General features: G+C 37.4%; 4 protein-coding genes across 5 annotated transcripts; 1 reads left to right on the top strand and 3 right to left on the bottom strand.

Annotated features, from left to right (window-relative positions):
* Positions 1-157: 157 nt before the first annotated feature.
* Positions 158-4,230, bottom strand: LOC113777179. Its single transcript, XM_027322219.1, has 6 exons — positions 3,776-4,230; positions 3,562-3,596; positions 1,605-1,793; positions 1,190-1,240; positions 658-719; positions 158-574 (listed from the first exon to the last, which is right to left on the bottom strand). The coding sequence occupies exons 1-6, from the start codon at positions 3,853-3,855 to the stop codon at positions 479-481; spliced, it is 513 nt and encodes a 170-aa protein (XP_027178020.1). The 5' UTR covers positions 3,856-4,230; the 3' UTR covers positions 158-478.
* Positions 4,231-6,615: 2,385 nt separating this feature from the next.
* LOC113761182 lies at positions 6,616-10,374 on the top strand. The gene is made up of 6 exons (XM_027304088.1): positions 6,616-6,777; positions 6,945-7,043; positions 8,003-8,231; positions 8,596-8,687; positions 8,788-8,895; positions 10,067-10,374. Exons 1-6 carry the CDS (start codon positions 6,679-6,681, stop codon positions 10,226-10,228), a joined length of 789 nt encoding a protein of 262 aa, XP_027159889.1. The 5' UTR covers positions 6,616-6,678; the 3' UTR covers positions 10,229-10,374.
* A 1,063-nt stretch (positions 10,375-11,437) lies between these two features.
* Positions 11,438-19,744, bottom strand: LOC113761748 (auxilin-related protein 2). 2 transcript variants are annotated; one of them, XM_027304873.1, is made up of 9 exons: positions 19,451-19,744; positions 18,501-19,293; positions 15,511-17,143; positions 15,266-15,407; positions 15,069-15,163; positions 14,692-14,757; positions 13,966-14,055; positions 12,504-12,680; positions 11,438-12,024 (listed from the first exon to the last, which is right to left on the bottom strand). In XM_027304873.1, the coding sequence occupies exons 2-9, from the start codon at positions 19,193-19,195 to the stop codon at positions 11,986-11,988; spliced, it is 2,937 nt and encodes a 978-aa protein (XP_027160674.1). In that variant the 5' UTR covers positions 19,196-19,293; positions 19,451-19,744; the 3' UTR covers positions 11,438-11,985. The 2 variants fall into 2 exon arrangements, with proteins under 2 accessions (XP_027160674.1, XP_027160666.1); XM_027304865.1 differs by having other exon boundaries at positions 18,501-19,744.
* Positions 19,745-23,219: 3,475 nt separating this feature from the next.
* On the bottom strand, positions 23,220-27,227 carry LOC113782967 (cytochrome b561 and DOMON domain-containing protein At3g07570). Its single transcript, XM_027328960.1, has 4 exons — positions 26,800-27,227; positions 26,305-26,704; positions 23,711-23,997; positions 23,220-23,583 (listed from the first exon to the last, which is right to left on the bottom strand). Exons 1-4 carry the CDS (start codon positions 26,992-26,994, stop codon positions 23,353-23,355), a joined length of 1,113 nt encoding a protein of 370 aa, XP_027184761.1. The 5' UTR covers positions 26,995-27,227; the 3' UTR covers positions 23,220-23,352.
* Between the last annotated feature and the right edge of the window lie 484 nt (positions 27,228-27,711).

The following is a 27,711-nucleotide window of genomic DNA, read 5'->3' as shown; positions in this document are numbered from 1 at the left end:
CTTTAAAGTTTAAACAGGTATACTAAACAACTTGAAAATGGGACTCGCGAAAAGGAAAAGCAAGCCTTCTCTTTGGCCTCCACTGGCAAAGCCGGTTAAATGTCTCAACTAACAATTTTTTGGGCATTTTGGTAGAAAAATGCAAATACATGTGAAATAAAAAGGAAACCCGGACAAACTTTCCACAAAAATGGCAACCCAAACATGGACTAAACAGTCCCAAGTCATTATTTTGTGACTCCACTCGTGTATGTCAAGAAAGGTGTAAAATTCAGGCAAGCCGGGCATCCCCCCAGTGCAAGAATCACGAGGCATCAATGTACATGGAGAGTACATGACAGGAAAATAACCTAATCCTCATCGAATAAATTACATGAACAGGTAGCACATCTGATTCATGAAAACATACAACAATTCTCTAATGATACAATCCCACCCATTCCAAATTTTTCTTTGGTCATTTACTGCTTCGCATCTGTCAGGCATCAGAAACAGCATTTGCATTGCGCATCGCATAGCGGAGTTCACTCAAGAAATCCTTCTTTAGACCAGAAGAATCTGCGGACGGCATTAACTGAACGCAAGAAGCAATATTTTGCATCAGAGAGAGTGAGTGAGAGATAGTGGTATGTATGTTTCAACAAGAATCTGTCTCACCATATGTGGAAGCATAGGTTGTCCCCAAGGTGATCCACTTCTTGAATACAACACTGGCCTTTCTGTTAAAAAAAAAAACAGCAAAAATATTAGTGAGATGTCCACCAGTCCGGGGACCTATACATCTAGTTTTTACAGGAACAGCATTCTGATCTTTCTCTTTTCTCTGCCATACCTTAAGGACATATGCTGCCAGTTTTGGTTAAATGTACTTCAGTAATAGTGTATACACTGTCAGTGTATATAAGATTTACTCTTTCATTAAATGTACTTCATTTTGCTTCTTTTCTTTTAACTCCTACATGTGATGATTTCATCACCTACATTACTCATTTTCATTTGTTATGGTCCTCCTGCTGTGAATCAAACTCAGCAAGCACAAAACTGTGACCTTCATTACAATGATCATATTGTCTTCCTAAATATACAAAAATAGTTAATAAATGCGGCTATTTCAAATCTGAAAATTAGAACAACCACAGGGATGAAACCATTGCAGCTGAAGCAGAAAGGAATCTATTAAACTACGCACCGGATGAATCCTCTGGTAAACTATTGAGTGCATTCATTGCAGCTGCCCAACCTGCATATAAAGAATAGGGAAAAGCCATTATTCAGGTAATGATCTTTCACAGAAGTCTATGCTTTTATCTGAGGAATTGCATTCAACATCCAAGAAATTTTATGGAACTTAAGAAAAAACAAGAGCTATGCACATAGTCTCCATGCTGAGCTTTTCCTTAGAGAAAAAGGTCGTACCCAATAACAAAAATCAAACCAAAGAGGGCAAACTGTTTAATCTTGTCAACAGTAGGATGATACCCAAGATGCCTACAACCATGTCCCCACAGTGAGCATGAACAATCAGGTATGCTAATGTCCGTAAACCAAAGTTCATGACTAGATACAATGAACTCTTTAAGAAACAAAAATTCTAGAAGACATACGATCATTCAATAGCTGAAATGCTTCACTGTTACAACATCCATGTATTGGAATCAAACCCACAAGAGAATTTTCATTGACACGTTTGCTGCTTCCTGCATCCCCATGATTGATAAGGGGAACATTCTTGGGTACACTAATTTGAGTCTTCTCCCCATCATTCGGATAACTATTTGCTCTTTCCAGTCGATCTGCACCAATCAATTCATTAAGGCAACAAAAAGGAATTTGCAAAGTCAACGCATAATTATCTCTACTTCCACAAATTATCACATTATTTCCCCTTTAATTGTCCAAAAGATTCTTGGTGAGAAAATGACAATCCAAATTATCCTCATTAACATGCAATCAACCATCCTGTTCTTGACAATTTGGATCTTCAAAAACTCTAAATGCTTCAATTCATACATGTGTTTATCTTTCCTTCTGGTAGCTTTGTGTTTCTCCACTCCTGATGGATAATGGATTTGGAAGAAAAAGGTTGGCTTTATTGCTTATACCTTGGTCCTCTCCAACGCTTTTCTATATTGATTAGTTTCCCCACTCAATTATCATTCTGATGACTAAAGGTCTGATTCTATTGTTGAGGGTCGAACTATGAGAAAATATCCAGAGGAAATATCATGCTGATAAAAGATTCCAAAACAATCGTTTCAAGCCCAGCGACTGTTGCCCTCATAGGTCCAACTAATCCAGGGCCAATGAAAGAAAGAAACCATATCCACAAGGAAAATATCTTTACATGATCATCTTGCTAAGTTTCTTGCCGCAAAAGAATGAACATGATACAAAGGCAACAATGACAGGATATAAAAAAATAGCCAAATATTCCTGCTAAAACAGGAATGCACTTTCTTGTTTGCATTTAAAAGTGTGAAGTTAAAGGCAAGGGCCTTGGGGAATCTTCCCCCAACTAGTAGGAATTGTAATAAGCGGCAATAAGATCTCCAAGCCTCTCAAATTCAAGACCAACGTTGCCTGGATTTTGGGGAACTTGCATACCTTATTAGGCAATTTACAGACATCCACTATGCTCTGGACCATATTTTGGCAATTATTCACTCATAGATCATAAATATGAAGGGCAAGGCTCTAGGTAGGCATCATTCAAAGACGATCCAAAGTTACATGTCCTTTATGCCAAATGAGTTATGAGTCGAAATAGAACAATTCAACTCCAACAAACATGTGAAAGGCACCCATTGGAGCTTTGATCAAACTGAAGCTCAAATTGAACAAGGTGGTCCGGAAACTCTCAATGAGGTTTTAAATAGAAAGAAGAAAATAAAATGGTAAAATAAAGAGTTTGGAATAACATAATAATGGCCTTGAAGTGCATTGCATTCGAGAAAATATATGATTTAGCTTAATCACATATCAGAGTAGCTATGAAAAATCTCACTTTTGGTTACTACATGTACCATACACGCACAATCACTCTTTTAGTTTACAGATTATACAAGAGGGAAAGAGAAATTCATGGATGACTCCAAATACACTCATGCTAGAACGTCTAATTCCACTCGAATCAGTTGACCTACATTCAACTTGGAATAAACTTAATACTACGATCAGTGCAACTGAACTTGATTGCCAGGCAAAAGAATCAGCCTTTATTGAGAATATACCAATCACACTTGAATCTATATGAGCTGTCCGCATGATTAACATGGAACACATGTCATATAAACAGTTCTAGTGAATTTGATTGTCAAAAAAAAAAAAATCATATTCCATACTATACGAGCAGAACAATCAGCATTTATTCTAAACCAACTTCGTTTTCTATAAGTATTCCGAGCTTCCCAGCATTATTTAACTCCCAATTTAGGTTGGATGCTTCATCCATTTGGGCCAAGAAAAACAAATTAATCACCGCGATTCACCAACTACGAGGAATAATTCCATGCAATCCACATCATATTGAACCAAAAAATACCCAAAATTATCCTAACTTACCTCCTCCAGATTTACGCCTTCCCAGTGCACGGTTCCTGCATGCCACGAAGAAGAGAAATATAAATACAAAATAATTATCAAAAGATGAGCCCTTAAAAAGAAACTCTTTTTGACATGGGGTTTCAGAAATTTGCGGATAACACATGATTTCTGTGAACAGAAATTATAAGGATTTAACTGGGGAAAAAAAACGAAATAAAAGATAGTTAAGTACCGCTGGTTGGGAGGAGCATAGCGTTTGACGGGGGCGACGTTGGCGGCGGCTGACGAATCAATGGCAGGATTTTCCAGCATCTTAGCAATTTGTTTTAATTTCTAACTATTTCCAAACTACCAACAGGAAATCACCGCCTATCGCCGCCGCCGCCGCCGCTGCAGTCGCTATAGAAATTAATTATAGTTATCAGTTTGAAGGAACTGGTCTTGGTTAGCTCAATAAATGGGGAAGCATTTCGTCTTCAAGCCTTCAGATAAGACAGTTCTGATGGGTGATCAACGGTGGGATCGGCCCTATTGATTTCACGATCGCCGTCGATAACTCCGTAGCTCGGAAAAAATGATCGAGGGTTTTGAATTAATACAGGCGATTTGTGGATATTTTGCTGGCCGTGGCCCGTGGAAGTCCGAGGAAGATTTTTTACACGGGCTTACTAGAGACTCTGGTTGCACTTGACAGTTTTCTTTTACAACCCCCCTCCCCCAACCCAACAAAAAAAAAAAAAAAAAGCTTTTCTTTTGCCATTTTCCTTGAAAATTCACGTAATTATATCAGTTTTTCCTTCACGTACTACTAGGACCAGTAAGTACATACATCTGAAAATTATGATGGAATAACAGTACTTTACATTTAGGAGAAAAAGTCTAAATCACCCTTAAACTTTTAACCGCATTTTTAGCCCTCTAACAATTATTAAAAAAATTTTGGTTCTCAACCTATTAAAAGTGCAAATTGTTAGCCCTCTATAAATTCTAGTCATTTATAAGTGATGAAAATGAGGGCATTCTTGTTCGTGCAGGAATATAAAACTCCAAAATTCTTAAATTGAATTGTTGTAGCGCAAAAGAGTATCATTTGATGGTGACTAAAGTCTTCATTTTGTTTTTCTTTTTTTTTCTGCTTCTGTTTTGGGTTTCTTATTGGTGTTTGTGGTAGGATGTGTAATGCATCAGATGAAATTAGTTCAGATCTGAAAAGAAAGCTGTGGAATTTCTTTGGATTTCAATTCCACCCTCATCTGAGTAATCTTCCTCCTTTTCTTCACCACAAACAACGCAGCAGCAACCCCCAACAATTCTATTTTTGTCACTATACTCCCAACAATTTTGCTTTCATTTTGTCATCCTCAGCATCATGTCCGCAACCCCAATTCACCTTCTTCCCCTTGTTTCTCTCTTTCTGACAATCCCGGTAATAATTACAGCTTGCATACTATCATTAACAAAAATGAACCGATTGTCCCCTCTGTTGTCTCATTTCCTACAACCAAAACTCCTGTGTGCCAATTTTAAGAGACCCCATTTGGGCAAAACTCCTTTGCCTTGTCTCCTCACACGAGGTCCCATTTGGGCCAATCTCAATTCTCACAAAATCCTCAAATTTTCGGATAAAGTCCCTAACTTTATTAAAATCCCTTCACAAATACCCTTTTTCTTCAGCCTCAATGGCACCCAATAAGTCTCCTACTCAAACTCCTTTGTGCTACAAATTTTTGAGTAATTTCCGTTACCGCTGCCTCCTCCGCCACCTCCTCATTTTTTTTTACTTCCTTGTTTCCCACCCAGCCACTACTTAGTTCTTGATTTCTATCTGCTTTTGCTCTGTGAGTTGAAGTTGAATCCTCAATTGCAATGGAGATTCCCCCCCTCTCCTGCAATTAGAGATTGAAAATGGATAGGGAAGTAACAGTTTTTTACAGCCTTTTAGTTTACTCAATTAATACTCTCGCAGGGACAAGAATGCCCTCGTTACCGTCACTCATAAACGGTCGGAATTCACCGAAGGACCAACAATTTGCATTTTTTATAGATTGAGGGCCAAAAGTTTTCGTATAATTATTGGAAGATTAAAACTTTACATGGCTAAAAGTTCGAGAACCATTGGAACTTTTTTCCTTTACATTTATCATCAAGATTCTGTGTGATAAACTTCATCGGTACAATGTGTAACTAAAAGGCCAAAATCATTGCCTACTTGGTTTAGTTAGTAACGGCAAAGTATGTTTGAATCCCAATGTCTTTATAAAAATTGTGTTGGTGGCGATCCGTGTGATTTTGTAAAAGAACTTTATTGGTAACGAAACAATATGTTCAATTTGTAAGAATTTCAAAAATTCAATCTAACATGTGATTTCGAGAGCATGTTCCGATCATGAATCCTTTAACTAACCTATGGTCTAAGAATTATGTTTTGAATCATGGTAGTGATCGGAGTTGAATCCTGCCCAAACTTTATCGCATGAAAAAAAAAAGCCAAAACCATTTTGACTATCCAACTTTTTTTTTAATGTGTATAATTTTAACTGTCTAATTAATCACACACACATATATAATGTGTCCATTTGAATGTTTAAGAATCTATTTAGATTGTACATTTTTAAAAAAATTTATAGAAAAGTATATTATAGCACCTAGATGATATATATGAAATATAAAGGTAATTTAAAAATATGTTAAGGGAATATTGTAAATTTCTTTTTGATCCAATAACACAAAATCCAAACGAAACCGTGGTGGACTTTTGTGGTAGGTACTCTTTGAGTTTGCAACTCAAATTGATGGGAGATATCAAGATGATACACTTTTCAGAATTTAGAGACAAAATGATAATCTTAAATTTGGAAGGCTAAAAGCGTACAAATCTGGAAAGGGCCATCAAAATTCAAGCATCAATCCAAATCAGAAAGGCGTAACGCTGCATACGGGGGACCAATTTTTAATGAAGTATAAACTGGAGTATTAGCTCGGGCTACTTGACTCGAGTATACGCGTTTATTGGCCAAATAAAAACCCACCCGATTCTTAGAAAAACACTAGAATCAGGATCCGAACCGCTATGGCGCCAAATAAATCGCAAAAAATTGGAGTGTTTGTCACAAAGAATAACTGGAAATTCCGAAAATGGTCGGGGACGAAGAGGGTGCGAGGAGGCCACCCCTGAATCGACCTTGTCTGAAATCCCATAATTCCTTCAATAACTATCCCAAGTGGAAAGACAAGGTGCATGATACTTCTTTCATCTTGTACACTTCATCCTCGTTTTACTGTTCAATCCATCTCATCGCTTTGGACTTCAAATTTGATTTCCGACGGGTTTTTTGTTTTAATTTGATGCTATTGGTAAACTAATTTCTTATGTGGTTATTGCTTATTTTGATCAAGTTTAGCTCAGAGAAAATTGCTTCAAAAGGGCCCGAGAGGATCGAGCGCGCCTGTTTTGGGAATTGAGGTTATCCGACTTCCAGGATGACTCTACTCACCAGCAGGTTCTGGTCTTGCTGTTTTTCTTTTTCTTTTTTTTTTAATTTCTCTTAATTCACAGAGAATTACTTCCTCTTTTTGCAATATGAATTGATAATTTTCATGCCATGGGGAATTGGGATGTTTTTTTTTTTTGGTATAATTCCCTCAACTTAGTTCATGCTTTGGACAAAAACTAGTGTAAAGAATGTTTAGTGCGTATTATGTAGTTAGTGACACCACATAAGTAATAAGGCAACCTTCTAGTAATTTTAAATGTATGATAAGAAGAGTTATCAATTTTGCAAGCATAGCTTTCGCCCTAGGGTTGCAGTTCTCATTCATATAGAATTAGTTCTCCATGATAGATAGGCCTAATTTTTTATTGGAACTAAGGGATAGTAATGTTTAGGGCATTTAATGGCTGAAAAAAGTGTTTGTGGCGGTTGAGGTGAAGCTTTTAGCCATTCCTTTCATGACGTTACATCTAGCCATGCTACCTTTCTGTCTTCCCAAACCGGATACTTACTGTAGGACTCTGTTTTATGGGTTAGATTCACCATAACACATCGGACGCGTAGAAACTATGGAAGACTCTTAAACCTCTTCATCTCTTCAAATCGTTTCTATTTGTTGGAAGAGAGGACTACATAGTGGATAATTGTGCTCTCCGTATTTAGCCGACTGTCTTCAACTATTGCTGCGGGTCTTGTCGTCGCCTAGGCCCTAGGGGGTGGCCTATTGATAGTAGTGTTCCAATTATCTTGAGGTGGAGTTTGTGAATGAGGCATAGCTGGAGAGTAAAATAAAGTTATTGTTGGATGCCAGAATGTGAAGGGAAAAATTACATGCGAACTGTTGTTTGGGTTAATCTTCTTTTGTTGCTTGAATCGAGTCAAATTTGTTTCTTTCTTAAGCTGGTATTTGTTTGGTCTTACCATCTAGGCATCATCAATCTATGCTATATTTCTTTTTCTGGTTGTAGGATATCATAAAGTCAACTTTCCGGGGTATAGTTTCTGATGAGCTGAAAAGCATAAAGGACTCCTCTCTGGACATCAATTTTGGGGATCCAACTCTAATAACTGCAGATGATGATGCTATATGGGACTATGATGGTCTGCACACTGCTTGCCAAGGCGATTGTGAAGAAATTTTGTTAGAAATGCAAAGAATATTTTATGATGATCTTAGGATGGAAGAGAGCAAAAAAGGTATTCTTGGTAGGCCCAGTATTAATTGTTAATTGGTTGCAAAACACCCAACTGGTGAGAGGAATAGAAAATGGATGTTTCTGCTATTTGAGCTCCATAAAATGTTTTCCCCTTTGGTTTTTAAATATACTAATGCATCAGCTAAGTATTATGCAACCATCTCCCCAGTATTGATCTCCGTTTTGACTGTTTTAGCTTAGGTGGTGGTCTTTTTATTTGGAAATTGACATTAAAATGAAAATGTTGTATAATCAACTTGACTTTAGATTCACTTCCTGTAGTGCATCTTTTCTCCCCCTTTTTCTTTTACTGTGGAAATGAATTTGCATCATTTTGAGCTTAAAATTAATTTAGCTCCTTGCAGAATCAGAAATCTCTATCAGAAGTTGGGATGATGAAGAAGATGAATACTTGTCTCATGCAGTATATGAGCATATGCAGCTTAATGATGAAGAGGTATGTTGAAAGTTGAAACTGCTGCAGAAACTATTTGATTTTGAGTTTTCTATTTTAAGCAAATTTAAGATTAAAGGTTGAGGATTGACATTTGGAACAGGTAAAAAAGGTGGTCTGGTGTCCCCGCTGCAAGCGAGGGGATTTGCGAGAAGATGCTTTTCATATTTTTTGCTTGTTGTGTCAACTTAAACTCAAGAGAGGTGATGAGGTTGTATTCTCTATTTCTTTGTTCTTTTAGCTCGTTACATTTTTTTTCCCTCTGTCTGGCTCTAAACAGTAATTGTTGGTTGTTTTTAGTTGTAGTGGATTGCTAGATAGATAATGGTAGGAGGATTTGTTGGTCTGCAGAGAATGCCAGGTCCATGCAGTTGATATTTTTGCTTTTATACTTTCCCCCATTTTCTATCCTTTCTCTTTTACCAGGGGGAGGCAGGGCTTGACAGCTTCAAGCTAAGCCCTGCTGCAACCTTTAATTCCCCTTTTGATTCCTGTTAACTTAGGGGAGAACTGGCATCACTTGCAGTTGTTCGATAGTGGCACTCATGTATAGAATTATATCTGATGATAAACCAGATTTCATTGTACCCTGTTATAGCTTTTTTTTCACAGGTGTAACATGAGTTTACAGCATTGGTATCATTTAATAACTTATATTATCTTCCTGCAATTCAAATTAGCTCCTAAATTCCAAGTGGTTGCCTTATTATGTTGTTTGCTAAGGCTAAGGACAACTGTAATTTCATTTTTAGGATAAACTTTTTACAGTTATTGTCATGGGTAATTGGCATTTTGTCTTCACTAGGTCTGATGAGATATGTTGTTTAACACTTAAGCTTATCGCTGCTTAATGTAATTTGCCTTCAAAGGATATGATTGCAGTTAAAAATTTCTTTGTTTCCAAAAAATGAAATGGTAGCTGGCTTACGTGGTTTTTAAGTTGCTATAGGCTTCTCTCTTGACCTTGGCAATTGTAAAAGAGAACCAAATGGTGTAGTAATGTTCCTCTGTGCAATATTTTGTTTCTCACTTACAGTGAAAATCTACTATCTAGGTGCATCTTTTGAGTTGGCTTCTGGTTATATCCTTTTCTTCTAATATGCAGCTGTTTAGTGTCATGCCAGATATTTACATTCTGTAGTTTCTAGCCTTTAAAAATAAAAAAAATTACTTAGGTGAAAAGATAGATGTATTTTCATACCTACATATGATCCAGTAATAATATTCTAAAGATTCGAAGTTGTGAAACGTCTGCATTTGTCTGTTCTGCAAGTTACATACTAGATGATTGTTCAGTTGTTCAGGACATGCAACATGTCAAGCATGGCAAGAACTAGGTGTTACCTTTCCTCTATCACTGATATGTTTTTGCGTCTCCACAGGTAAATTTAGAACTTTTACGAATTCGGTTGGCTGAAGCTCATGCGGAACATCTTGATAGAGGTTGCAGATTGAGACCTGAGTTCTGCACTGAGAGTAGATTTGGACTGACAGCCTTGTACATCAGGTGTGAAGGTTGCAGTACGTTTGAGATTGTGATATAGCTGCTTAATATTGGTGTTATAGGAAATAGTTTGCAGGCTTTTGTTTTATCTATACTGCATGCTTCCTTTTGTTTTAATAGATGAATTATGACGGAGCAATCATATTCGAATCTTGAAGGTCTATACAAATCTTGTCAATTTTCTTTTGGGCTATCGCATCTTCAGAAGTTTCTTAACCATTTGAACCAAAATGGATAAAGGAAGTTACTGCAATCAGTATAAAAAGCTAGCTACAAGAGAAATATAATAGTCTGTTACACACAGAACCCGTATTTACTGAAATACTACAAATCAAACACACCACCATAATAGCGATAAAGGAATGGAATGAGTGAAAAACAGTTGCTGTATCCCCTACAGTAGCCATTGGCTGCTAATCACTGAAATAGGAGACAATTCAGCATAATTCTCTGTTAAGCTATTATTAACTGTACAAAACGATCTGAAAATAATGTGCCTATACTACATTATGCCCTATGTAAACTGAAAAAGGCCACAAAACGGTGTAATTTAACATATATAACCCCAAAATAATCAATAAGAGAGAATAGAAGCAGCAAACCAAAGTTCAAATAGGCTTGAAGTACGAAGCTACGGAGAAAGCTGAAGAATTGCCGAAGAACTATCAAGAAGTAATGCTTTCAGGGCACAGAGAAGCAAAGATACCTGATATTAGTCTCTTTTAGTGCTTTTATCATTTTAATACACGCAAGAGACGTGGTTAATATTCTTTGCATTCTCAAGCGTAGAGGAAAAATATTGCCAGATGCTCTAGTAAGGTGAAAAAAATCCTCATCCCCTTGGCCAATCAGGCAAGGAGATCAACACAAAGCAATGAAAGCGAGAAAGCAAAAATAATGCCGCTGGGACCAAAAAATTACTTTTTTTTTTCAACAACAATAATAATTATATAATCTATTTTATCCTAATCTATCACGGAAGGAAACCTAAGAAGACTTGTGTGTTATGAGCTAGTATGCATGCAGACTTGACTAAACCAAGAGAATGTTATAACACCAACGTTGATTTTTTTTTTGCTGTAGGTGAGATTTGAACCCTCACCACTGAGCTTGGTTCAGTGTTGCAAAAAATCACTTCATTTTATAAATTATTGGTCGTGACTCTTTTTGTTATATAGTTTAGAAAATGTTAAGAAACGTAAAATAATCTTATTAATGGACACTGAATCTACAATACAGTTTCAAGGAAAGCAAAGAACAACAAAGAAAAAAATTGCCATCAGATGCCCAAAAACTTGACAGCCAAAATGAGTACACGCTGTCGAATTCTCAGCTCGACAATAGAACAAGGCTCATTTTAATGTTCTCAAAGGCAAGTGCTGTATACATCTTAGACCACCAAGACTATATAACCAAAACAATGATGAAACAGGTAAAAATTTGGCAAAATACAAGAACAATCATCTTAAGCATTCATTTTGAAGACCCAAGTGTGACACAGGAGCAGAGAATGAAGACAACGCTATTCTTAACACCAATCAACCATCCCAATTCCTTTGCTCCATATTCCTCGTGCAATATCATCCATTTACAGCAACAATGTTATAGTTGATTTCACCGCACAAGCAAACTCCATATTCTACAACCACCTCGTTTCACAATTGACACCTCAGAAACCCAACGAAAAATAGCACAACGGTGCTGATCTCATCAGAGTCTTACCCAAAATCATTTATCTTCTACAAAATATGCTGCTTTTAAAGAGTTCGATCTCACAGATAAAGAATGATCAAGCATTTAAAAGAGCTCCTCCGAATTGAATTTGTTCCAGGCTTCCTATATTGGACACAGAGAACAGTAAGAAAGATAATAGTAGTTTTGAGCAAGCAGTAAAATATCTTTTCACCATGTGCAGAGACATTTACATGCTGTATCTTATCTCCCAGTCACCTAAAGCCCAAAAAAAATACTTTTACATTATAAATGCATACATAGTGAATGCAAAAGTGCAAATTCTACCAACACCAAAATTTATCAATTTATCATATGAACTCTACAATTAATTGTATTCAAGTCCCTAAACTGTTTTCTAGTCATTTGACCGTTCATATTCTTGCACATGAGTTTCAAGATGTACGATAATATTGTAAAACGCGCATTCGTAGTATTTTAAAACACACACACAATCATAGTGATTTTAAAATTCTCCTGACAATATCTAGAAAAAGACTTTGACAGTCAGATTGTGACAACAAAGTGCAATTTCTGTTTTTATAGCAAGAAAAAATCAGTCAATCCATGAATAGCACCAGTACCTTAAGTAGATCAAAGACCTTCTCAGCAATGTACTTCTGCTGAAGAGTTGCACCTTTCTGTTGCACCTTGTCAGGATGTATGCATAAAGTTGCTTTTCTATATACTTTTTTGACATTTGGACCAGTAATCAGATCAGTCAAAGAAACAGGTTGCCAACCACATTCAGGCCAAAGCACCTAAACAAACAACAAATGGGAACTAGTTGGCACCTCTCATTGTGTAAGGAAGAAAAGAAAACCATTAAGTGCCTTTCTCAAACACCAATAATAATGTCAAAACTTGAGAACATATCCATGCATACGCATAAATGCACAGGTCTAATAAATCACTTTATCGTGCATACAACTATCTTTTCTGATAAATGGAGTTCAGAATTTCTCCAGAAAATATATTTCGACTTGGTAAACATCAGACTTTAGGGTTTGAGTAGGAATAAGGATGGGAATCTTGTAGTAAAGTGCACGCTATCTTTCTCTGATGGATGGATTTCAGAATTTCTACAGAAAATATTTCGGCTTAGTGAACATCAGATTTTAGGGTTTGAGTAGGCGCAAGCATGGGAATCTGGTAGTGAAGTGGAAACCATAGCCAACAATATCAATATTTAGACTGACAAGCACAACAATTTTCTGAGATTAAATTTACACCAGGACGCTTGACATGACTCGTTTATTTTGGCTCATATCCAAAAGGAACTGAAGCAAAGGGCTTTTCTAGTGTTTCAAATCTTTCTTCAAGAGAACTAAGCATCAATATCTTGCTTAGACCAATGATACGTTTTTCCATCAAGAAAAAAGAAAACTTGAAAAGAATAACATAGAAAGTACATGTTGGAAAAGGGATATTCAAGTAATAATTTGTCCGCCAATGAGGCATTAGTCCAGTGGCTAAAGTTGAGGCCCTAGGTAGAAGTCCTAGGTTCAAATCCCCTTGCCCCCTCCCCGCTTCTTAAGTCCCACCCCTCCCCTGCTGGAAATTTTTTTTAAAAAAAAAAAAAATTTTGTCCAGATATACGGTATTTATGGATATTTAAGTGATAATATGTCCATATATACACTATCCATGGGCAAAACCTCAGCCAAACCCAAAGCTGTTAAAGAGCATTAACTCTATTTGCCTCTAAAAGAAGGATAAATAACTTTTGTCACTTGTATCTAGACACTAAACAGTTAATAGTTTTTCCTATGTGTAAGATATAGGACTCACTTTTGAAAGCATTAAACAAGCAACAGAAAAGGAAAATAAATGCCTACAAGCAAAATGGGGAAACAATTAATTTTCCCACCAATAAGAGAATATTTTTGGATTAAAATTAATAATTTAATAAAACACAAATAAAGATAGATTTGATCAAATGAGAAAAAGGAACAAAAACGTTGCCAATCTTACAAAGATAGAAGCACTCATATACGTACATGCATGAAGAAGCATCTGAATAAAATAGCACAAGTATAAACATACATATTGCAAGGTAGACAGGAGTGCACGCAGATTTCCTTCTTTCCCTGCAGCCCAACGTTTGATTTCAATATCTAATGTTTCAGCTATCCTCTGCAACAAATGAAAAAGAAAAATTAGAAAGGCTACATTGAAATTGATCAAAAAGATGAAACTCATGTAGATTCAAGACAATTACTATGAAAGCAATGCCAAAAAGCAGATAAGAAAAGGTAAGTCATAATTGGTAGAGTTTAGCTACCAGTAATAGGTGATGCATCTGATAGCATTTTCAAATGAAAACTCACTCAAAGGAGGAAGGTCAACTTTCTATATTAACTTGATCTTGCAGATGTATCAAAAACAAGAAAATTACAGGAAACAATACTTAATGTTACTTTGTGCAACTTATTCCCTAACCACACCACCACCTAAAAACAATGTTAAAGGAACCAAATGGACTTGATAGAAAGTATTCAATGCCTAAATTCAAGTATCATAACAATGAATACATTATGGCCTATGAATAGCTATTCCATGTTGCCAAAAATTTCAATGAGAAGATGACCCAAACTTCCTGAATCATAAACGAACAAGTAACCTAAGCTAAATGAACAAATAAAGAAAACGCTAGAAAAATGCAGAATGAGAATTCTTCAAATGTCAACAAGCAAACAGTTTTACTTCCAACCAACGAATATAGGCATAGCTATATGAGATCCAAGCATGCCCTAATATTCTTATACTCACATATCTTTCTTCCTGTTCCTTCAGAGCTTGAATGTCACGCTGATTCTTTTCTGCTAGTGCTTTAGCCTGAGCAGAGAAATCAAGTATCAGTTTCAAGCCTCAATACAAAAGCCACACCAGCTATTTGCAGGAGAAGCCCAAAAAGAAAATATTAAAAGACCAAAAAGAAAAAACTACCAAAATCAATCAAAATTACTGATTAATAACCCAGTAATTAATAACCCTCAGAGATCAAGAAGAATAAAAGCACCACCAACTAGGGACAGGCACCCAGGGAAATGGGGAAAAGAAGGAAAAAAGATCTACAGAATTATGCAACATCCAGGTTAACAACTCTTGTGTGAAAAGTAAGTTCATCCTGAGAACAGAAGACATACTGCACGCTCTTTAGTCCGTTGGTGGCGCTCCATTCTAGCTCTTCTTCTTTCTTCAGTTTCTCCTTCAACCTCCTGAAATTCTCCAGATGATGGAGCTGCTTTCAAAGGAATATTGTTCAGAAAAATCCAAAATAGTGATAAAATCTAATCTAAAGCTGCTACAAAGCTGCTACAAGGCCAAATGCAACAAAAAGTACCTGCAAAAATCGAAGATAAATCATCAACGATGTTGGTTGTTGAAGATGCTTTCCTCATGTTGGATGAGGTTCCGCCAAATGAAGTTGGTTTTGGCCCTTGAGGTCCACCAGTACTTTGGAAATTTGTATCGAACATTGTTTCCTGGGAAGAATGAAAGGGAAAAGAAAATGAGATGATCACTAAAACTTTTAAAAAGCAGAAGACTATTGCAAGCTCATATGCTCATATAGCTTTTCATACTCACAGAAGAATTGGCCCTTGGTCTTGGTGCACTGCTGGGTCGAGAATTCATGCTAAAAAATGATTCAAAATCATTATCATTCCTCTGCTGATTCGCCCGTGCAGCAGCAGCCGCCTTTTCTCTAGCTTCTGCTGCTGCTCTCTCCCGAGCCTCTGCAGCAGCCCTTTCAACAGCAGCTCGCTCAGCTCGACGCCGTGCTTCTGCAGCAGCCTTTTCAGATGCAGCTCTATCTCGTGCTTCTCTCTCCCTAGTTTCTGCATTAGCCCTTTCCCTGGCTTCGGCAGCAGCTTTCTCTGCTCTTTCCCTAGCTTCTGCTCCTGCCCTTTCACGGGCTTCATTTTGGGCTCTCTGAACTGCTGCCCTCTCGGCCCGTTCTCGAGCTTCTGCTTGTACTTTTTCAACAGCAGCCCGTTCTGCTTTTAAGCGAGCTTCAGCAGCTGCTCTCTCACGAGCTTCCCTAGTTGCCCTTTCCACAGCATGTCTAGCTCTCTCCCTTTCAATCTCCCTTGCTCTCTCAAGTCTCCTCTGTTCTCTCTCCTCCTCTTCCCTTTGTAGCCGCTCTTTTTCCAACCTCTCTTGATTTTCCCTGTAGTCTCTCTCCTGCACATCTTGCATGTCATGCACATTTTCTCGACTTCTAGCCACTTTTGCATATTCTCTCTCGCGTACTTCCTTAGCATGCCTGAATTTAGCCTCTGCCCTATCCATAGCCTCCTTCATGGCAGCTGCTGATGCAGCAGCTACTGAGCTTGCATTCATTTCTTCTTCCAAATGGACATTAGATTCATCAACACTGTTTTGAGTCCTGCCCGTGGCAAAATCCTCAAGTTCGTCTATTTGAGAAGCAGAATTGCCCTTCCCTGCAGTCCAAGCTGCATTAGGACTTTGAGAGAAGGAACTGTAGCTTGGTGGTGAAGCAAAGTCATCACTCTTCTTCTTTGTATTTGAAGAAAAGAATCCTGTTTCTGCTTTTGAAGTTCGCCTTGGTATAGGAGGTGGAGGTCGCGAAGGAGGAGGAGCATTTGTGGGTGGAGTGAAAAGAGGAATCTCGAACACAGTTAACCAAATATCATCAAGTGTTTGGCCATGTTCTTGTGATCTCGGAGACGCATCTGCCGGGGAATTTATCTCGTTAACATTAGAACTGACACGTGGAGGTGAAGAAGCATTTTGATGATAAGATTTCTGCAAATTCTCTGAAACATTTGGAACGTCAAAAGGTGGGGGTTCCTGAAAACTGTCATCAGGTGCATTCCTCTTTGAGTGGCTTTCAGATTGTCTAACAGAAGATCTCGCATGATCCTGACCTGCAGGTGTTTGAGTATCACTCGCACTTGATCCTGACATCAAAGGGCTCCTGTCCTTCCCTCTGCTACCCTTCTCTGGAGAAAATGGAGTTGAAGATTTGCCAAAACCATTCAAGGGATCTAGATCATCAAATACCCCACCAGCTTTGGAGCTTCCAGATTTACCAAGCCTGCCAATCTCTTCCAGTGGATCAACAAAAACACCTGCAGATGAAGACACAGGCGGTGAAGTTGAATCTAAAACTACAAAAGGATCATCCACTGTGTTCGGAGTTGATTGACTGAAGCTGCTCGTGGATTTTCGGCCTTGATTTGACTCTGAAACTGGCCTGAAGAGAAATCAACACAGGAAAGGGAAGGAAGGTTGAGCTGATTAGAGGTAATAGTGGTACAGCAACAAATAAACTAACTTCCAGAAAAATTCCCCAAAAATTGAAATGAAACAACTGAAGAAATTAGCATCGGATGTGCAAAATGCTGCAAGATAATTTTTTCTATCAAAATTCCAAGAATTTCTGGTTACTAAATTTTGTTGGCGTGACTGGAATGCAATCACTATTCCCAATATCAAATAGAAGCGGATGCAAAGCTATCCAGTAGAATCTTTTCCTCCACAAGTGACAGAAGGATTCATAATCAGATAGTCTTGCATAAACATCATTGTGGATGTTTGAGGTTTGCAATCATAATAAAACATCAAAAAGGACCGAAGATGTGCTTCTACCGTCACAATTCAGATTCTTCTAACAAATAAGAAAACTACGTGGAATAGACAGTGCAACTCAGCACCCTACATCCAACCAATTTAACCAACCAAAAAACTTGCTATCGATGAGTTCCTCTCTTTTCCCCCCATATTGGAGAAGCCAATTAATTTCACCATGGATTCCATGAACTACAATTCCATATTTTCTTCAGATATTGACAACAGGTATTCTTGAAATTTTGAACAGCAACAACCTATTTCCATATTTTCTTCAGATGCTGACAACAAGGATTCTTGAAATTTTGAACATCAACAACCTTGGCCCCTAGTACAGAACATCCCAAACAACGCCATAATTACTTGTACTCTTATTTCGCTGGACCAAGTAAATGACTCTTTTCAGGCAGAAATGAATTATTACTTATACCACAAAATCTTTCCTAAACAGTTGAGTTTTTCCAGATTAAAATATTTGATAAAGAATAAATCAAAAGGAGGAGGGGGGGGGGGAAGGGGGGGAGAGAGAGAGAATGGGAGCTATCAAGGGCCAAACAAGATGCATATGCCTTGTAAATGCTAATTTCATTTTAGCATGCTACAGAGTTATGACGCAGTCTACAAACACAAATGCTGCTTCATTGTAAATGTTCTTTATATTATTCCAAAATGTAACTGGAAAAGCTCTACAAATTCAAAGTGCAAATATCATCCTCTAATAGACAAACAAGGCTTAAATCAACATTCACAAAGACCAACTACAGCCTAACACAGAATAGGAAGTCCAAGGCTACACAAGTTTTATCAAACGAAATTTGCCATACATGAGCTGAATAATGCTACATCCCTATGCTGAAATAACAACTGTTTCACCAATTCTATCAGACACTATGCAATTCAAGCTTCAGATTCAATTCCAAACCAAACACTGGGAATTCAATTAACTTTACATTGACAAGCTTATATATAAGGCGTTCAAGTACCTGTTACTATTAGCAGGAGTGCCACCGGCAAGACCGCCAAATAAATCATCAAAACCTCTCGAACTGGTGCTCCTACTACTACTACTCTTGACCTCTGGCATTCGTTCATTCATCGTTATATTCCCCAATAAATCATCAAACCCTGCTGAACTCGAGCTCTTGTTGTTATTCCTCTCATTCCTCCCCAATTTCCCGAGCAGATCATCAAACTGATCATTCCGATTATTACTAGAATTATTACTCTGACTCCTCCTAGGAGGCGACGCCATGGATGCAAACACATCGTCATCAAACTTCCCCGCAGACGACGCAGATTTGGTTTTCACCCCCGGCAATCCGTCAAATATATCCTCGTCGTACACGGGCTTATCATAAACTGGAGCCGAGGAAGTCTTGGGATGATTATTACTGTTACTGTTAGCGGTCGCAGAGGAGGAGGATTTGAAAATGGAGTCGTAATCGAAATCATTCCCCGGCGAGGAGGACTTGTTGTTATTACTATATCTTGGAGGTCCGCCGAAGACGTCATCGAACAAGAAGCCATCGCGATTACTACCATGATCGTCGTAAAAGGCGGCAGAGGAGGAAGATCGAGCGGAGGAGGAGCGGCGATCTCCACCTTCGGATCTCATAGGGTTGGATTTGCCTTGGGGTCTGTAGCCGAAGTCGCGTGCGAGCACATCTAAGTCGTCCATTTCGAGGAAAGCAGCTCCGGTGAGTCTTGCGGGCGGATCTGCAGGGAACTGGAACTACCCGTCCCACTAAGAGCAATAAGTGGGGGTGCCGGACGGATCTGAAAATTTAACGGAATCGGAGGGGCAAAATGGTCTTACTATTTTCAGCCGGTAAGATGATTAGAAAAGAATGATAGAAAAAAAGAAAAAAAAAAAAAAGAAGAAATGAATCGAGGCAATCAGGCCTATTTAATTCTACAAAGATATATCTTCTACCTTTGTACACAGATTTATTATAGATGAGTTATCATTTTATTACAGCGGAAACAGAGGGAGAATGAGAAGGCAAATTTTGAACAGGGGAAGAAGGGGAAGAACAGGCCGGTGGCTTTTGGTATCCTGTTGTCTTTATGTTTTTTCCTTGTCCTTTCCAATATGCTTTGCTTGCTTTCCCACTTGTTAAATTTTGGTGGTGGTGGCAGTGGCCTAGTCGGGGACTATTCGGGGGTGCTGCTGCGGTGCGGTGCTTTGCTTTTTTCCCCTTCTTGGCTCGGCGTCGTCCCCTTTCTATTTTTGCATCTGTTTTTATTTTCGGTTCTCCGTCTACAATTGTATAGATTTATTCGTTTATTTTCGAGTGATTAGATGGAAATGACCATTTCCTCAACTCAAGTTGCACTAATTTTGGGCAAAAGTGACTATTGCCTTGGTATTTTTGTTAATTTGGATCTTGTTCCCCGCGTGTTTGGCTATCCTGCTACGGATATATATATTTATATATGTATACATTTTAGGGAAAATTACATAAACCTCCCTTGAGGTTTCTGACATTAACACTCACTTCCCTTGTATTTTGGAAAATAGCATCTACCGCCCTTGAACTTAAGGTTTGTGTTGCAGATTCAGTCCATACCAAAAAAGTTACCATTAAAAATTTTTTTTTAAGGAGTGAGATGAGAAATTTATACCAGATTTGCCCTTCATACTGCTTGCCAAGTTGTATTAATAAAGAAATGATAAAATATGAAAAGTTATTAAGAATTAGTAAAATTCAACGGGTGTAAATGCAATTGAATGAAGTTTACCAACAATACATGAAAGAACAGCGGATACTAATGGTTAGTTAAATGACTAGATATCCAGGTTCTTGCAGCAAAGTTTATAAAGAATATATGTCACTTTTAAAATTTTCTATTAGTAATGTGAATAGCTATTTGTGGGGATAACACAACTGCTTATATTGTCAGCACCAGTCATATACAAAAAAAATATTGTTGAACAATTAGTTAATTAACAACATACTTAAGTATCACTAAAAGTTATTGGACATGATATAAGCCTAGTTACAAGTAATTAGAAGTGTATACTAATAAGATAAAGTTGTCTTTAGTAAATAAAAATTGCAGTGAATGCGTTAGAACCACGTACTAAAACTGCTTCTACTGCTGATTTTTCCAAATTACAGAGTTATAACTATATTGACGGAAAAAGATGTAGCAATTTAAGAAGTAGTAGTAGACTGAACTATAGGAGATTTTGAAAAAGAAATTACTTGAGCAGATACATTTGTGCAAGTTCCCTTTATACTTACTTTAGTAGAAACTCCAAAATTGCTTATGGGTCTTCCTCTCTGCAGTTGTATAAAATTAGACTTAAATTAATTGGTTTGAAGAACACAATATGGAAACATGCACGCCGTTTTCTACCCTTAATTGGCATCATTCCTTAGTTTTGCTTACAATAGCTAATGATGCTAAAACTCATAGGTAATATAGTTCAATTAGTCACTCAATTTGTTGACAAAAAATAATTTTGCTTTTCTGAAATTCGTTCATTAAGTTTTTGCAATTAGTAAAAGTATAAAAGTAAAATCATACAATTTATTGTTAGTAATAGGTCCAATTTCCTCTTAGGGGAGGATAGTGCAATTTTAGAAATCATAGGAGAGGTAAATAATAGTAGTGTTGGAAATCTGAGGGGAGGCTTCTGCAATTATCCTTTTTTTTAATCATCCATACTAATCCATTGGATTGCCAATATATGTAACGAGTAAAGTATCTTCCCCAATATTTGACTTGATTGATCGAGACATTAATCAAGCGATCATAAAATTTATGATTAAATTCTCATATCATCTCCTTTTCATTTCTCCTTTATAAATTTTGAAGTTTCTTGCAGGTACAAAAAATAAAAATAAAAGAGTAACATAAGGTTTGTTTTCATGCTAGATAAACGTGTAATTACCGGTAAATAAATTAGTATTACTGTTACACTTACTAGTTTTGTTAATACACATTACCAAATTCAAAACTACCATGACTGTCTTAACTTCTCGTGATTAATGAGCTACCTCACTATGTAGAGTTGTACAAAGAGGTTATTAGTCCCTGCTAGGTGGGGAAACGACACTAAGAATTTGAACTTTGTCCGAAAAATTATAGGGTAGGGTACCCCGAATGACTATTTATACCATGGATATTGATGGTTATTTACCTTTTGTGTCTAACATTTATTTCTCCAACCTCATTTAGTAATCCGAATTATTTACTTTTGCGCTTATCACTTCAACTGTACAAAACGTACACAGTACTTATTGGTAAGAAAGGTAGGAGAAGTTGACTTATCAGATATTTGAAAGATTTTCGTGAAATAGAAAGGAAAGGAAAGGAAAGGAACGGATTTAGAAGGATAAAGCCTATACTACAATTAAAAATATTTTTCCAACCAAATTCGGGCAAAAAAGGAAAGAAACTGGTTGAAAGCCTACTAATATTTTTTAAATACCCATCTTGCCCTTAAAAAGTTATTGCATGAATTTGTATTGACTTTATATCCAAAATCATTCCACTTCTTTTCAAAAATTCCGAACAACATTAGAATCACTTCTCTTCTTTCTTTTTTTTTTTTCTCTCATAATTTAACAGTTTTCTCATCCTTTTTTCTCTGCCCTAAACTCGCAAACTAGCTATAAGTGTGTCAGTGTAGATATAACCAAGAAACACATAATTTGTGTGCTAAACTCTAAAGTTGGACAGGTGAGGTGAAGTATGAGTTTTTCACCATTGATCTTTGCACATGAATCATTTTGTGGATGGAAGAAGAAGAATAATTGATTGTGCCAATATTTGCAAAAACACATTTTTTTTTTTTTTGGTTTTTTTGGGGGGGGGGGGGGGGGGTTTTAGGCCAAAAGATCATCACTTTTTCTTGGGAAGACAGTTAAAAATAAAATAGAATGTACTTCATTTTCTTTGGACTCAGAATAAGACACACGTTATAAATATCTGACAGTTCTTTAGTTTTTGAGATGATGGAATAAAATGCACATATTACAGACATTTTTATTACAGTGCTATACATAATGCACTTGTATTATTTTAATGAAGTTCAGTAACGTAGTGAAGTCCCTTGTCTATTAGTATTAGCGTTCAGAGTTCAATGACAATCATCTGGACATTTGTAAGCCCTTTGATTTGCCTCTGAAGAAAGAGTATCGTTTCAAGTTTTGGCTTACTTGGACAAATGAATCTGTAGTCTTGATTTCTTCTGTATTCTACATCGATCCTGTCAACTTATGAATCAAATCTTATTGATTACCATTGAAAAGAACAATAATCCCACGTTACTTCTGTCTTTGTTAGCACGAGAGAAGGATTGATTACCTTGTTTGTAAGCTGATGCTAGAACGAGAAGGATATATAGCAGTCAAGCAACTACTAGAGTGCAATATTCATTCGAACCATGAGATCTTGTCTGTGTTTTTCTTTAGTTAGCTTTTGGGTCTGGATCGAATGATGAATTCCGAATTTCAAATTTCAAATTTTTTTTGTTCACATCTTCTTTAACCAGAAGTTGGCACATCATTCATATGAATCAAGACCTGAACAATGGATGATTCTGATTGTGGAAGTCCTGTTATAGTATCATGTATGTGGGAAAATGTTGTGATCAGTTAGCAGCAAGAATACGAAAAAAATCAGGAACAGCAGTCTTCTTTTTTCGTGGCGAAACTGCAAAGTAATAAAAGAATGAATACAAGAAAGCATCCAAAAGATTGTCTGTCAATTGAACAACTGATCCAAAAATGCTAGACTTCCATCTCCATAATTACAGTCCAGAAGCAAAATGTTTCCGTGACTGAAAAGAACACAAAATCTGAAAAGTATAATACTAATAATTTAGTCTCTAATCCTCATCCTTATCTCTAAAATAAGAGCAACAACAAACAAAGCAACAAGAACCACAGCATAGCCAGTATTCCAAGAACTTCCTGCATCACTGATATGGATCCCATAGAAAACGTTCGCCGCGGCCAGCACTATCAAAGCTCTCCCAACGCCATGATGGTACCAGTTCCAATATTTCCTCACTTTCGATTCTTTATCTGGCCGAACCAAAGCCGCCATCAACTAGCAAGAAGTCAGTTCAAACAAGATTGGTAAGAAAACAAGAAGACTTTGTATGCCATGCATGCATCATATACAAACTGATTACTTCTTGCAAATAATAAAAAACGTAACACGAAAACGAACCAACCTGGAGGCAACCAAGTACGAGAACGGTGATGCCGATGGCTTTGTGTTTATCGACGTTGGCGCTGACACGATTGCTCAAGACAAGACCTGTAATAATACCTGCGAGACCCAGCATAAATCCCAATGATTGGATGGCTGCGTGGGAATAGAACCATATTGGATCCCATTGCCTCATGTACCGAGCCACCATTGCTCCGATCGCCATCAGAATTCCCCATCCTAGCATCACTAAGATCCCGTGGCTTTTTCTCAGCGAATTTGTGTTTGTACTCGTGGTTTGAGTTTGACCTGTTGTACATGCATGATCAGCCAGAGTGATTAAACACAAACAATGCTTACAACTTCTGGGATTCTCTATATATAGGATATATAGTAAAAGTCATCTAAATTCAGAACGGATCGATTTAGGTTCTGAGAATTAGTAAAATTTGTCAACTGTGATGGGGTAGTCTGACCCCATCAAAACTGTGATGGAGAACGAATGAGATTTAAGAAGAAGTTAAAACTCGAACCTCTGCATCCTGAAATCTCAACCTTAACCATTAGACTAACCCCTCATTGACACAGCCCCTCTGACAAACTAAACAAGACCATGGAAATCAACCATCCTTGCGAAAGTGCAAGGACTATGCATATGCGAGAAACGGTACTACAAATTTGTGAAGTGAACGCGTAGCCTTAAGATTCCAAAAGATTACATGTTATACTCGGTCAACTTGATGACGAAACGTGAAAAAACAGTAACTAGCTGACCTTCAAAATAAATGGAAAGAATGGGCAAGAAAGAAAAAAAAACTCAAATACGGCAGCATACCCTTTTAGTCCTTACCGGTACGATTAGTCGTTCAAGAGAAAGTTCGCAAAGTTCAATGGATCATGCATCTTCAAAAATATTGGCCTAGTCATCCTTTTCATTTCTTTTTTTTTTTTGGGTAAGTATATGTTCAGTCAATTTTCTGAGATCAGCCTTACATAAATACATAATCTTGTTTTTTCCCAAGGAAAACCTTAAACAAGTTGTATTAAGACACAGTCGTACCTACTACCTAGTACAGCAGAATTAATAAGTTGTATTAATATACAGTTGTAATTAAATTCATTAATTGATTGAATTACGAGGTGGATTATATGCACGAATGGTTCGTAAGGACTGCTTTGAAACGATTTCCCAAGAAAACTTCCCTAAGGTAATGGGGAACGGATTACTGTTTCTGCTTATTTTACGAAAATATGTTTAAATGAATACATATTAAAAAAAAAAGGTGTATGCATGAAATTCTGGTAGTATCTTTTATTTTTCTCGAACAACTAAGAATCAAGTGTGTTTGGACAGCTGATTATTTGTCCAAATATATTTGCTTACATCACCATTACAATTTTCAATATACCTTTTTATCTTCCCAATTATCTTTTTATCTCACATACATCACATCACAAAAAGTGCTACAGTAAAAATATCTCAAATAACTAACAATCCAAACACACAAGTTTCTATGGGAGTAAATCATGCTAAAATATTATTTTAAAAAAATGCCACAAACTTAGCAGTTAAAAAAAGGCCCAAGTTGCTGATTACTGCAACAAAAACTTACTTACCGGAACATGCTGAACTCAATTAGAAATTCAACCTCATAAAGAGACCAATTCATCGAGTTACCTGTGAATCATGTCGCTAAAGCTACCCTTTTATAGATGTCCTCTGTAGTAAGGAGAGGACACTAGAAGGAGGGCTTTGATTCTAAAGGCTAATGATTGTGACCACATCCTTACAGGTCACAAGCTTAATCATTTGATACCTTCAAAACCAAGGAATCATCAGAAAGTAACGTCTACTTACTTGCTCTTCCATCTTAGCATAATAAATTTCAAATTTGCTTGGCTGGTTTCTTTCCTTAGATGCCTTTTTTTTTTTACCCTCCTCAGCTAATTGGTTTTTCAGTTTGAAGCTACAGTCACGTAAAAACAATAAATGGATATCATTATCCTTCTTCTAGAGGAAAAAAAACGTTTTTCTTGGACGACAGTATTGCCTTCAAAGTCAATGCAACAGAGCGGTTGCAAGTTTTAAGCGGGCGACAAACTGCCTGCACCCAGCTCAAAGATGAAACAACCCAACAAAAGCAAAGAAATAGTAGTACAAAAGTAAAGAATACTTGTCAGTTGTCACCGTCTCCACCTACTGGGGTCATCATGGTAGTGGGAGGGACGTTCAACAACTAATCCCACCTCACTTTGCTGCCCAAAAGTCTACATTATTAATCTTTAGCAGTGGTTGTAGTTCCTACATTAGATGATATTAACTAATTATTACCTTCTAATTAAACTTGCATAAATTCTCGTTTTCAAGGCACGAAAATTTGTTGCCAAAAAAGGGCATGTAAAAATAAAAAATGACAGCACAGTTTTCTTGAAGGAAAAATGACAAGACGGTTGATGGAACGGGTGAAATAGCAAGTCGAAACAACTACCAAATATTAGTGTCCAAATCAGAGTGATTTAGGTGGTACTTGGACTTTTGTTACATGTCAAAATCAAAAGAAGGTACTGTTGATTTTATGGTCTTCTAGGTAAAGATCAGAGTTTGAAGAGGCGTACCTGTGGCATAATTCAAGACGGTGGAGACATAGTCGGAGTGCTGTGTTAAACGGAAGCTTGGGGGTGAGGGAATTTGGTTCTGAGGCCCGAAGGAGTAGATAAGCAGGCTGTCAGGCGTATCGGTGTTGACCAGCTGGAAAGCCATGTAGATTCGAGAACTGAACGTTACTATGGTTGAGTTTCCAATCTCAAGGTTCCCTTGATCCGGCATGACCTGGTTGGAGTTCTTTCCCCCCAGATAGTATTTCTTCATGGCTGGTGTACCATCTGATCGCACCCACCCCACGATTGCACTCGAACCAACCATCTGCCCATTGGGTGAAAATCCCATTCCTATGTAAGCATTTGAGTTCGGGGCTGACAGAACATAGCTCCATTCACTTGCTCCTGTTTGTTTATACTGATCCAGAAAAAAGAGAAAAACGTTGTCCATCATTTTTGGGTTGTTAAGAATTCCTTTCTTGGGTTCTTTGGGGGAGGGACTGGAGGACTTACTCTGAGGATGAAACCATGGGGACTCCACACAGGATTGCAATTGAAAGAAGTTGTATCAAAGGGTAGTTGAACGTTGACGAGGTCGATGTTTGAACTGCATGAATCCGCTACTGCTTGAGAATTTACGCGGGAGAATAGGATCCCAAGTATGAAGATGGTTGCAGCTATGAATATTGAACATGTCTTCATCTCCATTTCTTGTGTTTTTCTCTCTTTAGCCTTGAAGCTTGATCTACGAACAAGAGCATCAAAGTGGTTGGGTAATATGACTAATCAAATAATGAAAGGAGGGAGAAGTTGACCAAGCTCTTTTCTTTTAGTTTTGGTTTGGAGGTCCAAAAGGAAATCTTTTACTCTGTCATTAGGGCGTGAAAATAAACAAGTGATGCCGCTTTATGTAGAGAATCATAAAACTAATACGGGTTTGGTTATATTGCTTATTTTATGAGGTTGTATCATTTTATACGGCACCATGCTTTTGGTGGTTATGAGGATATTAAGAAACAATCCGCGTCTATATTGCAGCTGGCCTTAGCCGGTAAGGCTAATTAGTCTAAATTAGCTGACAAGGGAAGGGAATACATGGGGAGCCAGTCCAAACATTCTCATTAAGAATGTAAATGTGATTTATTTGTGCTATGGCATGTTCCGCAATGGAGGGCCGAATGCCTAAAGCCATAAAGAATAGCATGCACTAACCAACCAAATTAAATCCTTGGTGCCACTTAATCAGCCACAACTCGGTGCCACTCATTCATCTAATGTCAAGTGTTCAGTTAATTTAAATTTAAATCAGATATCACGTGGTAATTTAAATTAATTAGACACTTAATATAATCTTAGAGTTAGCATTGATTCGGGGGAGGGATGGATTGGGTGGTACGGGGGGAGAGAGTGTAAACAAGAGGTCTC

Source organism: Coffea eugenioides, chromosome 1 (assembly GCF_003713205.1).
Source record: "Coffea eugenioides isolate CCC68of chromosome 1, Ceug_1.0, whole genome shotgun sequence".
Taxonomy (NCBI): domain Eukaryota; kingdom Viridiplantae; phylum Streptophyta; class Magnoliopsida; order Gentianales; family Rubiaceae; genus Coffea; species Coffea eugenioides.
The sequence above is the reverse complement of the archived record's forward strand: the minus strand, read 5'-3'. Positions and strand labels throughout refer to the sequence as shown.